At 44.9% G+C, this 14935-nt stretch overlaps 1 protein-coding gene across 1 annotated transcript in view; it reads left to right on the plus strand.

Moving 5' to 3' along the window:
* The first annotated feature begins 815 nt into the window (after nucleotides 1–815).
* LOC140527776 (acid-sensing ion channel 2-like) overlaps nucleotides 816–14935 on the plus strand; it is a 370541-nt gene continuing 356421 nt past the window's right edge. Inside the window, exon 1 of the mRNA XM_072644950.1 lies at nucleotides 816–1648. Within this exon, the coding sequence (XP_072501051.1) occupies nucleotides 917–1648 (732 nt within the window). The 5' untranslated portion in view covers nucleotides 816–916. The remainder of the gene's footprint in view (nucleotides 1649–14935) is intronic.

Consider the following 14935-nt stretch of genomic DNA (forward strand, 5'->3'; position numbering starts at 1 on the left):
ATTCCGAGAACACGGGCTGGACCGAGGAGAACCGGCAGAGGGAGCGACGCTGCACGGCCGCCGCAGCCACCGAGCCTGAGCCGGGCCGAGGGAACGAGCCCCCTTCCCTCCAGTCACTCGGAGAAGCCCCCAGCCCCAGGAGAGAGTCGGACGCAGTTCGTGCGAGAGGAAGGGGCGACTGCCCTAGCGCGGGATTAGGGGGAGCGCAACAGCTGGGCGGGGGAGCAACGTTCAGATCTCCCTCGGAGCAGCCTGGAGGGTCGGATAGGGAAGGTGAGGAGGATAACGGGAAGGGGCACCCGGGCAATGAGCATCTCCCGCTAGCCCTAGCCCAGTCCTTACACACCCACCCTCTCGCCCTGGAGTCAGGGGAGGCCTCTGGGGGCGCTCGTTCCCCAGCTCTCTGTCGCCAGTGTCCCAGCGACGCTGGGCTAGTGGACTGGGACTGGCGGGATTCGTGGCAGAGAACAGAAGGAAGCGGGGTCCCCAGAGCGGTCATGTCGGTCTAGTGCTCCTCCCCCAGGATGCCTATCCAGGACCAGGATTAGGGGAAACTCGAACCAGGGTCCCCCTGGGGCCAGGACGACGGGGGCGGGAGCCGTTTGGCGTAGGGCTGGAGAGGCGGTGCCCGGGGGGTCCCCGAGAGAGGTAGTGCGCGGAGAGAGATCCCGGGGCCAGCAGGGCGGGGAGCCGCTCCGGGAGAGGCCAGTGCCAGCGGCGGCCAGCGGAGGCAGTGCCCGGTCCCGGGTGGGTGCCCGCGGAGGCGGCGCCGGGAGGGCATGCCGCGCCACCGGGGCTCCTTCCGGGCGCACGCTTCCCTGGCGCGGGCTGCGCGTTGCTGCTGCTGCTGTTGCGGACTCCCATGGCGGCTCCGCCTGGCCGGGGCTGCCTCCCCCTCCAGCCGCGGACTGAATGAATGAGCCGGAGCGGCGGAGGAGCCGGGCTGCCCCCTGCGGCGGGGGCGGCGGCGGCGGCACTGAGCCCCTCGGGACGCTTCCGCATGGCCCGCGAGGAACCCGGGGGGGCGGCGGCGGCGGTGGCCGGGCAGCCCGGGGGCGGCCGGAACGACGGCCGGGAGCGGACGCTCCGGCGCTCGGGGCCCCGGGGAGGGCGGCTGCCACTCAGCCGCGCTAAACTGCACGGGCTGCGGCACATGTGTCCAGGGCGCACGGCGGCCGGGGGCTCCTTCCAGCGTCGGGCGCTGTGGGTGCTGGCCTTCTGCACCTCGCTGGGCTTGCTGCTGTCCTGGTCCTCGAACCGCCTGCTCTACTGGCTCAGTTTCCCCTCGCACACGCGGGTGCATCGCGAGTGGAGCCGCCAGCTGCCCTTCCCGGCCGTCACCCTGTGCAACAACAATCCGCTGCGCTTCCCGCGCCTCTCCAAGGGGGACCTTTACTACGCCGGCCACTGGCTCGGGCTGCTGCTGCCCAACCGCACCGCCCGTCCACTCGTCAGCGAACTGCTCCGAGGGGACGAGTCTCGCCGCCAGTGGTTCCGCAAGCTGGCCGACTTCCGCCTCTTCCTGCCGCCGCGCCACTTTGAGGGGATCAGCGCCGCCTTCATGGACCGCCTGGGTCACCAGCTGGAGGACATGCTCCTCTCCTGCAAGTACCGGGGCGAGCTCTGCGGGCCCCACAACTTCTCCTCTGTGAGTTGGCTCTCCAGTTCCCCCCTCCCCCGGGTCGCGGGCGACCTCTTCTTTCCTCATCCCTCCAGGATCCCTGGTTCCGTCTCCGGATCAGGCAGCCAGTCTTCTGGCTGAAGCTTCCCACTCTCGTGGGGCCTGATTCAAACCCCTATCCGACTTTGGAACTATTCCCTTTCCCTCCAATCCCTTTCTTTACTCGCCATGACCTCGTGGCGGTCGGAACCGTGTATCCCACCCCTACCCCCAGCAGGTTCACCTAAGTGAAGCTGCTGGGGACCATCTGAAGAAGGGAGAGGTCCCCGCTGCCCATCGGGGTGGTCAGTGCCTTGGCCCCGATGCCCTTCTAGTCTTAACTCCAAATCTACCTTCTCTTTTCCACATTCATATCGCCCTAAGATCCAGGCAGGTGGGATGGATCCTGATGGCAGGGTAGGTGGGAAGGAAGGGCTGGGGAAACAGGGGAGGCCAGTTCTGTCCGAGTAGGTAGCGTTTGTTGTCTTTGGGGGAGGCAGGGAGGATGGAACAGTAATACAATCGATTCAGTAAATGGGCCAGCTGCTAAACACCCAGAGATGTTCAGCAGCCTTAATAAGACTGATATCTCAAACATAGAAGCTCTGTCTAGATTCTGGGGAGGGAACTCCTGAAATGTCACTCCGTCATAGAAACTGCAGGTGGCCTGGGTCTTTGCCCAGACTGGGAGGGCATATATCGCCACAGAACCTTTGGTACAGGGGCCAGAGTACCATAACTCTTCCTGGCTTTCCCCAAGGAAAAGTTGCTAACTCAGGGTTGGATCGAATGTTCTGTGTGGTGGAAAGCAGCATGGGAAGGAGCCCCAGAGAGGAATCTTAACAGTTAGCAACAAGGAGATGCTAGGTTGGGAATTTGTAAGCGATTAGATGTGTTCATTTCCCACAAGCAGTGGGTCTGGATAAAACACCTGTCTGACAGAAGGCAGATTTATGGAATCTTGACAGCTAGGATTTCCAGGGCCCTAGATGGAGAAAGCTGGCTTAACCATTTGGTGTCTCATTTATTTTTTTTCATAATGCTATTGAAGGTTGCTGTATGTTTTAGGTTTCATGAAGAAATATCTATTTGTTGTTGGATTGGGGAGGAAGGCTTTGAGAAAAACAGCCCCCAGTGATCAGTCTCCATGGGAAGGTAGAGGTTGCCGTGGGATGAGCTCTTGAACTATCATAGAACTCAGAGATTGAAGCCTGGCTCTTCTTATTACCTGTGTGACCTTGGTCAAGTCAAATACCTGCTCAGAGCCTCAGTTTCCTCATATGTAAAATGAAGACCTTTGAGTCTTTATGATCTCAGGCCATGTATTTCCATAGGTGACTGAAAATGCTCACATGGGGTCAGCCGGTTTGCCATAATTTGAATATACCCGTGTGGAAGTATGGTAGGTTTCCTGACCTGCTATTTCTGCTGTTGCTTTATTGCATTGAGCCGCCACATGGAGTGGGCCTGGATCAGAGCCTCCTGTAGCATACTTGCTGTTGGCTTCAGGTTTGTTTGTTTTTGTTATTGTCCTGGTTAGCTGCTGAACTGTCAAATGGGCCTGGCACTGAAGCTTTTCTCCTCAGGCTGCTTCCTTTGGACAGTCATTCCAAACTTTGTAAAGATGAATTTCATCTGTCTGGGATTCTATTTGGTCGGCTGGTTATTGATTGACTGATCGATTGGCAGCCTCCTTCGGTGGTAGCGAAGTAGACATGCTGCACAAAAGCTTCAATAATTTTTAACCCCAATCAAGCATTTATTGAGCACCTACTATGGGACAAGGAACTGAGCTAGGTGTTGGGGATGCAAATATTGAAGCAGATTAGGTACTGCCCTCTGAAAACTTAGATTCTAGTGAGGGATAGAACAGGCAGAACAGATGCAAAGTAACTAGGGAATGGGTGGGTGGGACAGGCACCGGAGGGGAATCAGGAAGGGAAACTTTGCAGAAGGAACCACTTGAGCTGAGTTACGAAGGAAAGTAGGGATGTTAAAATGGCAGAAATGACCAACATTGGGCAGAAAACTGCAAAACTAAAACCCAGTAAGTCACAAAACTTAGAACAAATTCATATGACAATCCTTCATTCCCTCCTGCATGCCCCTTGACCTTTTAGGTTGTCTTGGACAGAACTCTTCCTTGCTGTTGGGCCATCCTAATACTTTGTTCATTCTTTCAGCATGTTTATCAAGTTCTTAATGTATCTCAGGAACTACTTTGGATAGACATTCCTTCCCTCCCCTGAGAGACAGCATGACACAGTGGAAAGAGAAGTCTTTGGTACTGGGTTCAAATCCTGACTCTACCACTCTCTGTATGGAGGGAAGTCACTTTTTTCTAGGTCTGTTTCCTCTTAGGTAAACTGAGAGAGTTGGACGAGGTGCCCTCTAATCTAAGAAATGTTGAAGTTTTAAATCTGTTATTTAAAGCCAGCTAGGTTGGCTGCATGGCCCTAGTGTAACACACACACACACACACACACGCACACGGACACAATCTCCATTAAAGTGCATATTCCCATAACTTCTTGTAACCCTATTCTGGGACTTCTTAGTCCCCATCATCTGACAATGGCAGGCTAATACAGATGCCCTAGCTTTGAAAACTACTTCTTTTTCCATGATAATTCTTAAAGCCAGTTTGAAAGGATCCTTAACCTGCCATGTGGTGCTGTCATTCTTCCACCAAGAAGTCACCAACACTTCATCTAAGACCACTAGCCAGTCTCTAGATAGAATTTTTATGGGCCAGTCACAACAGGACTGAGATCTAGCTTCAGATATTTTTCCTGTTAAACAATTGGGAACTTTCTGTTAACTTGATATAAGGAGAGAGAAGGTGAGGAACAGTGCTGTGAATGATTCTCAGACTTCTCTGGTTCTCTAGATCCCCAGAGGAACTGTTACTGGCTAACAAATCAGCTAGTAAGATATCATGTAAGTGATTTCCCTGAGAGCGCACTGGCTCTCCTTCATAACCTTTCTTCTATGGATCTTTGTCCTGAATGCGGATTGTACAACTACCTGGGTATGTTTGGAATTTAGAGGACTAGGGGTGGCTTTGAGACTTCTCTTTTTCCAGCTGGTTCAGTGTGCCTATTTACATTCTGATTTGGGTTTGGTGTAATTATCCAACTGTTAATCCAATTAGCATCATTAATAAAAGGAAGCTCACTGTTTCTCAATGCCCATTCTATCTCAGTAGCCCTGAAGTTTCTGGCTCTGGGATTCTGGCACTCTGCTGTCTTTCCTGGTGTTACAAAGAGCAGCCTTCCCATTCATTGGCTAGGAACGAGGGTGTGAGAGAGACAGTTCCAGCAGTTACTTGGGCACCATACTTAGGACACCATACACAGTTAGGGATATGTATGGGGGGAGGGTTTGGCAGATGTTTATACTGGGCTGCCGAACCAGGAAGCAGTGAGACATTTTTCACATTTAGGGGGCATTCTTTTGCTAATAGATAGGACTTGGGGGATTTGGATACAGCAGGGATCACACACCAGCTTATACCAAGAGAAGTAATGTAGTATAATGGAACACTGGACTTGAATTTAAAAGTCCTGGGTGCAAATCATGGCATTTTCACTTATTGGCCACAGGATATTAATAATTTATTTCTCCTTTCTGAATCAAAATTTTCTCATTTGTAAAATGGTAATAATAATATTCTAATTGCCTGCTTCATGAAGTTGTAAGAAAAACACTAGAGGCAGCTAGATGGCTCAGTGAATACAGAGCTGGTCCTGGAATCAGGAAGATCTGAGTTTGAATTTGACCTCGGACACTCACTAGCTGTGTGACCCTGGGCAAGGCACTTAACCTTGTTTGCCTCAGCTCTCAAATGAACTGGAAAAGGAATGGCAAACCACTATAGTATCTTTGCCAAAAAAAAACCCCATATGGGGGTCATAGAGAGTTGGAAATGGCTGAGTGATTGAACAACAACCAAGGAAAACACTTTGTAAACTCTTTTCTTTTTTTTTGAACTGGATTTTTTATTTCATTGCTGAGGACTCTCCTTCCATCGATACAGGTCAACCTCTTCTGAAACTTCTAGTCTTAGAGATTCGCCTGGAGCACTAATAGATTTAGTGATTTGCTCAGAGTGAACACAGGCCTTCCTGACTCTGAGGCCAATTTTCTATGTACTACTCCACCTTGCCCCTCCTGTGAACCTTATACTATTAAAAAAATGTGAATGATTATAAAATATTACTGAGTTTCACTCCTGTATGTTCACATTTCCTAAAGCCAAAAGAAATGATGTTTGTTTTGGTCCCTCTAAAACAAATTGGCAGCTATCAGTGAGAGAGAAAATGAGGCTCTGAGCAGCATTTCTATATAACACTGACCTTTTCAGCTGAAATGTTATTCAGAAAAACCTGAAGTCTTGCTGTAGATAGGGTTTATTTAGGAGGATAAGTAAAGTCTCCTTGTTATTGAGAAGCAGCACACTATCAAGGATAGTGCATTGGACTTGACATCAAAACCTGGGATCCAATCTCACCCCAGATACTTAGTAGCTGGTTGACCCTGGACAAGTCGCTCAATGCCTCACTTTCCTTTTCTGCAAAATGATGGGTTTGACTCACTGGCTTCTGAGGTCCCTTCTAGCTCTAAATCTGTGGTCCTGTCAAAGGTCTTCTTACATGCTAGTGCAAGCATATGAAAGTAACAAAGGTTGAGTCAATATGTAATGATGAACAGCAAGTTGTTATCGAAAGAGCCCTTGACTGAAAGGTGGGAGATCTGGATTTACTTCCTTTTCACAGAGGGGGAAACTGAGTCAGAGCAGTTCACATGGCATGGCTAAGAGGTGAGCTACGAGCCCAAGTTGTTCCTGGCTAGTCCAGTTTTCTCCCCATTAGACTGAACGGTCTCTAAAGTCTCATTCTGCTCTGATATATTCTGTGCTTTAAGTGGTAGTTAAGGAGCAAAAGGACAGGATTCTGGGATCTCAAAAATGGCTGAATCAGAGCAGCTGCTGTGGCTAAAATGTACACATTATTGAAGTGTTAAAGCATAGAAGATGATGGATAGGTGTTTCCACGAGAACCATGTGGACTTTTACCCAGTGATTTCACTTTGGGGAAACACAGTAAGAAATCTAATATAGACTCAGAGCTACAAGCAGATGAATTGACCAAAATATAGTTGATTCTAGGATTGGGAGGGTGGGGTTGTCGGAGCCAATCAAAGCGCTGTCAATCGGATGACTACACAATTGATCCAGTTGAGCTATTAGGTGTCTATCTTCTGACAATAGAATCCCTTCTCCTAGGCATTTTGGTTGGGTTAAGGTGCTAGGAATGGATTAGCCACTGGGCCACCTAATAAAATCATAAGATTTCAAGGTAGAGAAGGACCTTGGGAGATGCTTTAGTTCAGAGGTGGCACATTTACTACCTGCTGGCCCCAAACGCCCAAGTGCAACCAGAGTAATTAAAACATAATTAAGAACTGTTTAACAAAATAAAGACAGAATTTGGCACAAATAATATGAATTTTTTGAGTTGATACATAGCCTGTAGGGATTTGTTTTTCTTTGAGTCTGACATCACTAATCTAGTCCAAGTTTCTTAAGTTACTGATGAGGAAACTAAGGCAGATGGCGGTTTTGTGACATGATCAAGGCCATGTCTGGTGATCAACTTATGAAAGGGTTCCAAGGCAGCTAGGTGGTACAGTGATCAGAATGCTAAACTTAGGAAGATCTGAGTTCAAGTCCTACTTCTCTCAGATACTTACTACCTGGGTGGCCCTGGACAAGTCACTTAAGCTCTCTCAGATTTAGATTCCTTATCTTTAAAATGGGGATGATAATAACAGCTGCTTTACAGGATTGTTGTGAGGATCACATGAGATAACATATGCACATGAAGTGTTTTATGTATCTTAACGTGCTATATAAATGTCTCATTATTGTCAGGTAGACTGGATCTAAACAGAGTTCTCTCTCCAGGAGGTTGATGAAGGTACTGGAAGAAAGAAATCCATTTGCATGGTGTATCTGGAAAATATTATACAAAATTGGCCAAAGCCTGCCCTTGAAATAATTTCTGTGGAAAGTTGGTATTGACCTCATCTATAGGATTATAGGGCTTAAAAATGAAAGGAATCCGATCTAACCCTCTTATTTTACTTATGAAGAAACTGAGGCCCAGAGGAATGGATTGAGTTGCCCAAGGCTGCAGAAGTAATAAATGGAAGATGGAAGATTCTAACTGAGATTCATTGACTCCAAATAATAATAGCCCACATTTATATAACACTTTTAAGGTAGGAAATATTTTCCATATTTAAACTTATTTTATTCTTGCAGCACTTTGTGAGGAAGAAGCTGCTATTATCTACCCCGTTTATGATGAGAAAACTGAATCTTGGAGATGTTCAAGGATTGTATATAGGTCACTCATTGTCTTAGGTGGGACTTGAACCCAAATCACCTTCCCTACAAGTTCAATATTCTCTCCATTATGCCTCTTTGCTTTTTAATCCTTAGATGGACAATATGGCATATTAGAAACAGTAGTACCTGGTGGGAACAATAGACATGTAGCTTTGGGAGAAACCTCCTTTATCCTCAGTTTCCTCATTTGTAAATTGGGGTTGTATAACTTGGACTACCTCCCTTGCAAGATTCTCGTGTGGCAAGTTGTTAGTAAAAGTTAAAGGTTATTTAAATGTGTGAATTATCCCTTAGTAGGGCCAGACCACCTTTCCTGAATCCTTCTCAGAGTTCTGCTCTGACAGGCCCAGACTTGAAGCTGAGCTTTACTAGGAGATCAGGAACAGACTATGAGATGGGGTGCTGGAGGGTGCTTTTTATCACCTCTGAGGGGTAGAATCTAGTTCATTAGTCATCTTGTATGGTGGGTTCTCTGAAGGGCCTCTAGACTGTGTCTGGGCAAGAATGCTCAAATTGGCTGCAAATGAAAGATGCTCTCTCTGCATTACTTGTAGCCCACTCTCATTGCTCTGTGAGCAGTGGAAAGGACCTGAACAGCTGATTTCCTTCTGTCTGATTTAACTGGGCTTGAATACCTATGGTCACAACTCCAAAGTAACCTAAAGTATCAGTGCTTCAGGAGGAATGACTTTGGGGTACTTCAGTTATCTGGACATCTGCTAGATCAAGGTTCTTAGCCTTTTTGTGTATGATAGACCCTTTTGACAGTCTGGTGAAATCTATGGACCCCTTCTCACAATACATTTTTAAAATGCACAAGAGAAAATATGTAAGATTACAAGGGAAGCCAATTATGTTGAAATGCAGTTATTAAAACATTTTTTAAATAAGTTCAAGAATCCAGGTAAAGGACCCATGTGCTCAACTCTCCCCCTTCTCATTGCCCTCTAAAGGAGCAGCTAATAGATTTCTCAACTTGTTTTATTGATAATTACATCCTTTAGAAGGCAAAAGAACCAATAAGGAGAATTCTACGTGTAGAGGAAAAGTAACTCATCTTGAAATTTGTAACTCTTTTATCATTTGAAATCTTGAGAGAAGTTGGACCTAGTCCATTTAGATTTCACAAAAAGGGTAGGGAGAGTCTCATGGACTAAAAATCTAGAGGGACAGTCAGCCTAGGAGGTATGAGAAACTCTAAAGGATAAAATTCTGAAGGCCTAAAAAGAAAGAATTCTAATAAGGAAGAAGATGGGAACCACACTGATGTGGATGCATAGGGAACTCTTCAAATTTAGAATTTTTTAAAAGGCAAATCAGAAGGAAGCATGACATAGTGGAGCTAGCCTCAAAACTAGAAATACCTAGGTCAAGTCCCACCTTTGGCACAAATTGACTGTGTGACCCCTGACCCTGTGGGACTTAATTTCTAAGTACTCTAAGTCACTTTAATAAGGTGCTAGCTTATAATGATAAAGGGAGTTTCTTTACTTGGTAGTCCCTAATACCAGAGAAGTCACATGTCCAGTCTCTGTATGGATAGAAGTTGAAAATCAATGCAAGTTGCAAAAGATGCATCCAAAAATGTAGCATGGTCCTATAAAAAGAGTCAGGAATATTGAAAGTCAGAATGAGCTGGAATTAAGGATAACAAAAAGGGTTGGTTCTTTTTTTGTATCTTTTTTTTTTTTTTTTTTTGAGAGAGCGAGATGAGAGAAGGGTTAGGATCACTGCTTGGGGTGGACAGAACAATCATAACTGATAATAGAGACAAGACATGGCCACTAAACTCTTGGCCACTAAACTCTTTCCTTCCCTTCCACCACCATGTTTTGTCTTCCAAAGAAAATGACCTTTGAACCTGGAAGCAGACTAATGACTAATTGCTGTTCATCCTTCATTTTTTGAAAGGACCAACGACAACATCAGGTGATGTCTTGACTGGTTGGATTGGAGGCAGTTGTTACCCACAATATGTAAAGATATAGTAAAAGACTACCTAGCTGCTCTTGATGACATTAACTGGCTACATGTTACCTGGCTCAGTTGAATTACAATCTAAGGTACTGAAAGAACCTGAGGATGTGATCATTGAGTTATAGGGGATCAGTGATCTTAGAAAGATTGTGGAGAATAGGACAGGGACCCAGGATTAGAGATGGGCCAGTATTGTCTTGATTTGCAAAAAAAGGGGGAAACGATGGAATCTTTGGACTGTAAGACAGTAAATTTGACTTTTATTCCTGGCAAAATTCTACAGTGTGTTAGCAAAGAACTGGTTAGTGACTATCCAGAAAAGAAAATGGAGGTCATAAGAAATCACTAGAGTGGCATCAACAAAATGAGTCATTTTCATTTTCAATTGATTGATCAAGAGAATGAAAGAGGTAACATTTATTCACAAAACATTTGATAAAATCTCCCATGCTCTTCTTATGGAAAAGATGGAGAGATAAGGGAAATATGGTTGTACAATTAGGCAGATACAGAATTTCCTGAATGGTTGGGCCTTTTACATTTGTGGTTTGTAATCAGATTGGCAGGAGGTATGCACCCAGGATCTCTTGTTGTCTCTGCTTTATCAATGATTTGGAGAAGTCAAAGATGGCACACCTGTGAGATTTTTCAGGTGACACAAAGCTAGGAAAAAATGGCTAGCACACTAGATGATGAGTCCAGATTCAAAAATATCTAAATAGCCTTCACCCTTGCGCTAAATGTAATAAGATAAAATTGAATAGGTTTACATATAAAGTCTTATATTGGGGTTCACATAGTCATAGAATCAGAGATCCCTGGAGGTCATCTATTCTGACCTCCTTATTTTACACATGAAGAAAATAAGGCTGAGAGAAGATGAGTGACCAAACCAAGGTCACACAGATAGTAAAGGCACAAATTAATATTAGTACTCTAAGTTCAGAGTACTTTCCACTGTTCCCTTAATCCCCTTGGACTTCAAAGATTCAAAGTGGGCGAGGGCAGTCATGAGTGCGCAGCAGTTTTTCTGAAAAAGAAAAAAAGATCTTAATGGGTTGCAAACTCAATTTTAGTCAACTGTTTGATAGGTCAGCAAAGAAAAATGCTGCCATCTTAGGCTTCTATCTGAGAGATATCATGTCTAGGCATAGAGAGTTGAGGGATGTGCTATTGCATATTATCATCAGATCCCATCTGGAGTGTTGGATCCGTTTTTGGGGTGCCATATTTTAGGAAAAGTAGTGATAAGCTAGAGGAAGACAACTAGAATGGTGAAGGACCCATGCCACAAAAAGATTAGTGGAAGGCACTGAAGATACTTAACCTGGAGAAGGGAAGACTTAGTTGGAGGATGGGGGAAGGGGAAGGTAATAACTGCATACAGGTATTTGAAGGGTTGATATGTAAAAGAAGGAATGGACTTCTCTTTGTCCTATTTGGCCCCCAGGGCAGCAATGAATGGAAATTGAAAGACTAGTAAATTTGGGTGTTTTGCAGTGAAATGCATCCTAGAGGCTGTCAAGCAGGGACTGGAACCCCATTGGTAAATATGCTGCAGAAGGTATTTTTGTTCCAGTACAGGTTGGAGGAGCTGGCTTTCTGAGGCCTCCTCTAGCTCTAAAGGTATGGGATTATGTGAATGTGGGAAATGTTTTTTGGACCAAGTGGTTTGTAGAGAGCTTTCCTTCTGAGGGTCAATGGAAAAGTCCAAAGTGGGACTAGATAGGACTTTTTCTCTTGGACCAGACTTGTTATTTCATTGGCAAAGAGAATTTCTGGTAAGGAGACTTTCTAATAGAGGGAAGAGCAACTTATGATCATCAAGTGTTGTCTCAGATATTGAGAGTTTAAGTGACTCATCCAGGGCCACACAGATGGAGGTTGAACTTGAATTCAGATGTTCCTGAATTCAAGACTCATTACATCATATTCCCTCTCTGGTAGATGGCATCGTTTGGAGGAAAGAATACCAAATTTGGAATTAGAAAACCTGTTTTTGAAATATTGCCTGTCGCTTACTATAGGGTCCCTTTATATCCCACCTCCTAAATTATACACATGTGCACATACACACATACACATGCACACACATGCTTTTATACACAAAGCTACAATCACAGTGATTTGCCAAGGCTGAAAGCATCCTAAGATCTTGGGGCATATAGGAGAAGGATGTAAAGGGGAATAGGTGACCTGCATAATCTGGGTATGCTAGCCCTCCAGGCTTTCTGACTTTGTGGTTAAGGCTTGTTTCCTGATCATCTGGGGGTCTTTAGAGAGCAGTCTGTGGATCCCTGACACCATGTAGCTTTTTTTTAAAATTAGTTTTTATTTATTTTTATTTTCAACATTCACTTTCATTAGATTTTGAGTTCCAGATTTTCACCCCACCTCTCCTCTCCCTGCCCTCCAAGACGGCATGTAATTTGATATAGGCTCAACATATACCTTCATGTTGAATGTATTTTCGCATTAGTCATATTGTAAAGAAGAATTAAAACCAATGAGAGAAACCACAAGAAAAAAGAAACAAAAAAAGAGGGAGCAAATAATATACTTCCATCTGCATTCAGACTCCATGGTTCTTTTTCTGGATGTGGACAGCATTTTCCATCATAAGTCCTTTGGAGTTGTCTTGGATTCTTGCATTACTTAGATCAAGTGGCTGTTACTATGTATCATGTTGTCCTGGTTCTGCTCACTTCACTCAGCATCAATTCATTCAGTTCTTTTCAGGTTTTTCTGAAGTCTGCCTGTTCATCATTTCTTATAGCACAGTAGTATTCCATTACATTCATATATCACAGCTTGTTCAACCATTACCCCATTGATGAGCATCCCCTCAATTTCTAATTCTTTTCCACCACAAAAGGAGCTCCTATAAATATTTTTGTATATATGGGCCCTTTTCCCATTTGGCCATCTATCTTCAACAAGTAGATGACTCTTTTGGAGATGTTTGAGCAGGAATTTGTGAACAGGTGTGTGTAGGAATGGATGACTTCTGAGGTTCCTTCTAGTTCTGAAGTTCCAGAATTCCAGTTAATATCATTCACATGCTGGGCAGTTGGTCAGTGTTACATTGAATCAGAAAGTGCATGAGTTTGGACTTGCTTGGGACCCTATTCTTTGTAACTTGGTGCTGTATCATGGAAAGATTAACTAGATTTTGAACTTGAATGCCTAGGTTTGAATCCCAGCTCTACTACTTTACTATTGTGTGGGTCTAGGCAAGTCAGTTCCCTTCTCAGGACCTCAGTTTCCCCTCCTGTAAAATGAGGGACTTGGACTAGACAGTCTCTAAGACCTCATATAATTTATGGCTTTTTCTCCCATAATTTGATTACCCTCCATGGTATTAAGACCATATACTGATTGCTACTAATTCTTTCCTCTTCCTGACTGCCTGGTGTCAAGTCCTGATGAGCCTGAAAACATATGCTCCCTCTACAGGTCTGCAGTGTACTCCATTCTCATCCCCACTTTTTAGAATCCCTAATTTTTGTAAATATTTAGTAAAGAGGACAGGCCCTATGACTTCATTGGTATAAGGGTCATATTGCAGGTCGATACTGTCTCTGCCATTTTTTATCCTAAAAAGTTGCCTAGAGCCTTGAGAAGTTAGGTGACTTGCCCAGGGTCACACAGCCAGTATTTGTCAGTCAAGAATTGAACCCAGATCTTCCAGAATGACATATTTTTATGTTTTATATCAACTAATATATTAGATTATTATCTCCCATGATAGGGTATAAGGTATTCAAGTTCTGGACTGGTTTCACTTTCGTCTGTATCCCCAGTACCTGGCACATATTCAGTGCTTAATAAGTGTTTATTGATGGATTGAGAAAACTGGAAAACTCTTCTGTGCTCTGATCTACGAGAACAGCACATTTCACTCTCTCCAACAGACAGGCTCCAGGAAAAAATGAGCCTGTGTTTTTCTGGGGTTGGGTTAATGATGCTTTCAGTCCCTATAGCACCTTTAATCTAGGAATTGCTTTGTGTATGTTTCAGAGTAGCCCTCTGGAGGTTGTTGGTACCGTAGGAGGGATCTTCCTCATTTTACAGCTGCAAAGATTGAAGTTTAGAGGAGGGGGAAAGGAGTTATAGAAGAATCATACTCTAGATCAATGTGGGGGAGAGAGGGGTAGAGAAGGAAATGTGTGAGTGAATGTATGTCTGTGTGTGTGAGAGAGATGAGTGTGTGTGTGTGTGTGTGTGTGTGTGTGTGTGTGTGTGTGAATGTGTCCAGCCCTTAGTCCTGTAGATTCCTGTTTACCTCATCCCTACCTCCAGGCTCAGGCAAAGTTTCCCCCATACACACATCAAGGCCTCCCAATGAGTTTTTTCAACGATGTGGATAAACTCAGACCCTCCTTTTTATTTGGTTTTCAATTCCCATCATGCTCCTCTCCTGGTAATGTGCAAATGGCTGTGCAAATTGTCCAGACCTGTGATTTCATTAGCATAGGGAATTCATGATGAGGAAACCCCCTTTTGCCAAGGTGGATCCGCACCTGTGCTGCAGCTTCCAGCCTTAAAGAATTTTCTAGGGCAGAGAGAGGTTAAGTGGATTCCCCTAGGTATGAGAAGACCCTGACATGAATCTAAGTCTTCTTAACTTCAAGGTCAGTTGGTTATCCATTACTCCAGGTTACCTGGATCAAAGCTTCAATTTGCCTCCAAAAGGAACTAAAAAACACTGAAGGGGAGAAACATAAACTAGCAGCTTCTGCTAACAAAACCACTGCCCCTTTTCATGTGTTTTAGTCAGTCACTCAAGCATCATTTATTTATTAAACACCTACCGTGAGGAAGGCACTGTGCTCAGTGCTAGAGATACAACACATTTAGTTAAGTCCATAGGGCACACTTCA

The sequence above is a fragment of the Notamacropus eugenii genome, chromosome 2, assembly GCF_028372415.1.
Source record: "Notamacropus eugenii isolate mMacEug1 chromosome 2, mMacEug1.pri_v2, whole genome shotgun sequence".
Classification (NCBI taxonomy): domain Eukaryota; kingdom Metazoa; phylum Chordata; class Mammalia; order Diprotodontia; family Macropodidae; genus Notamacropus; species Notamacropus eugenii.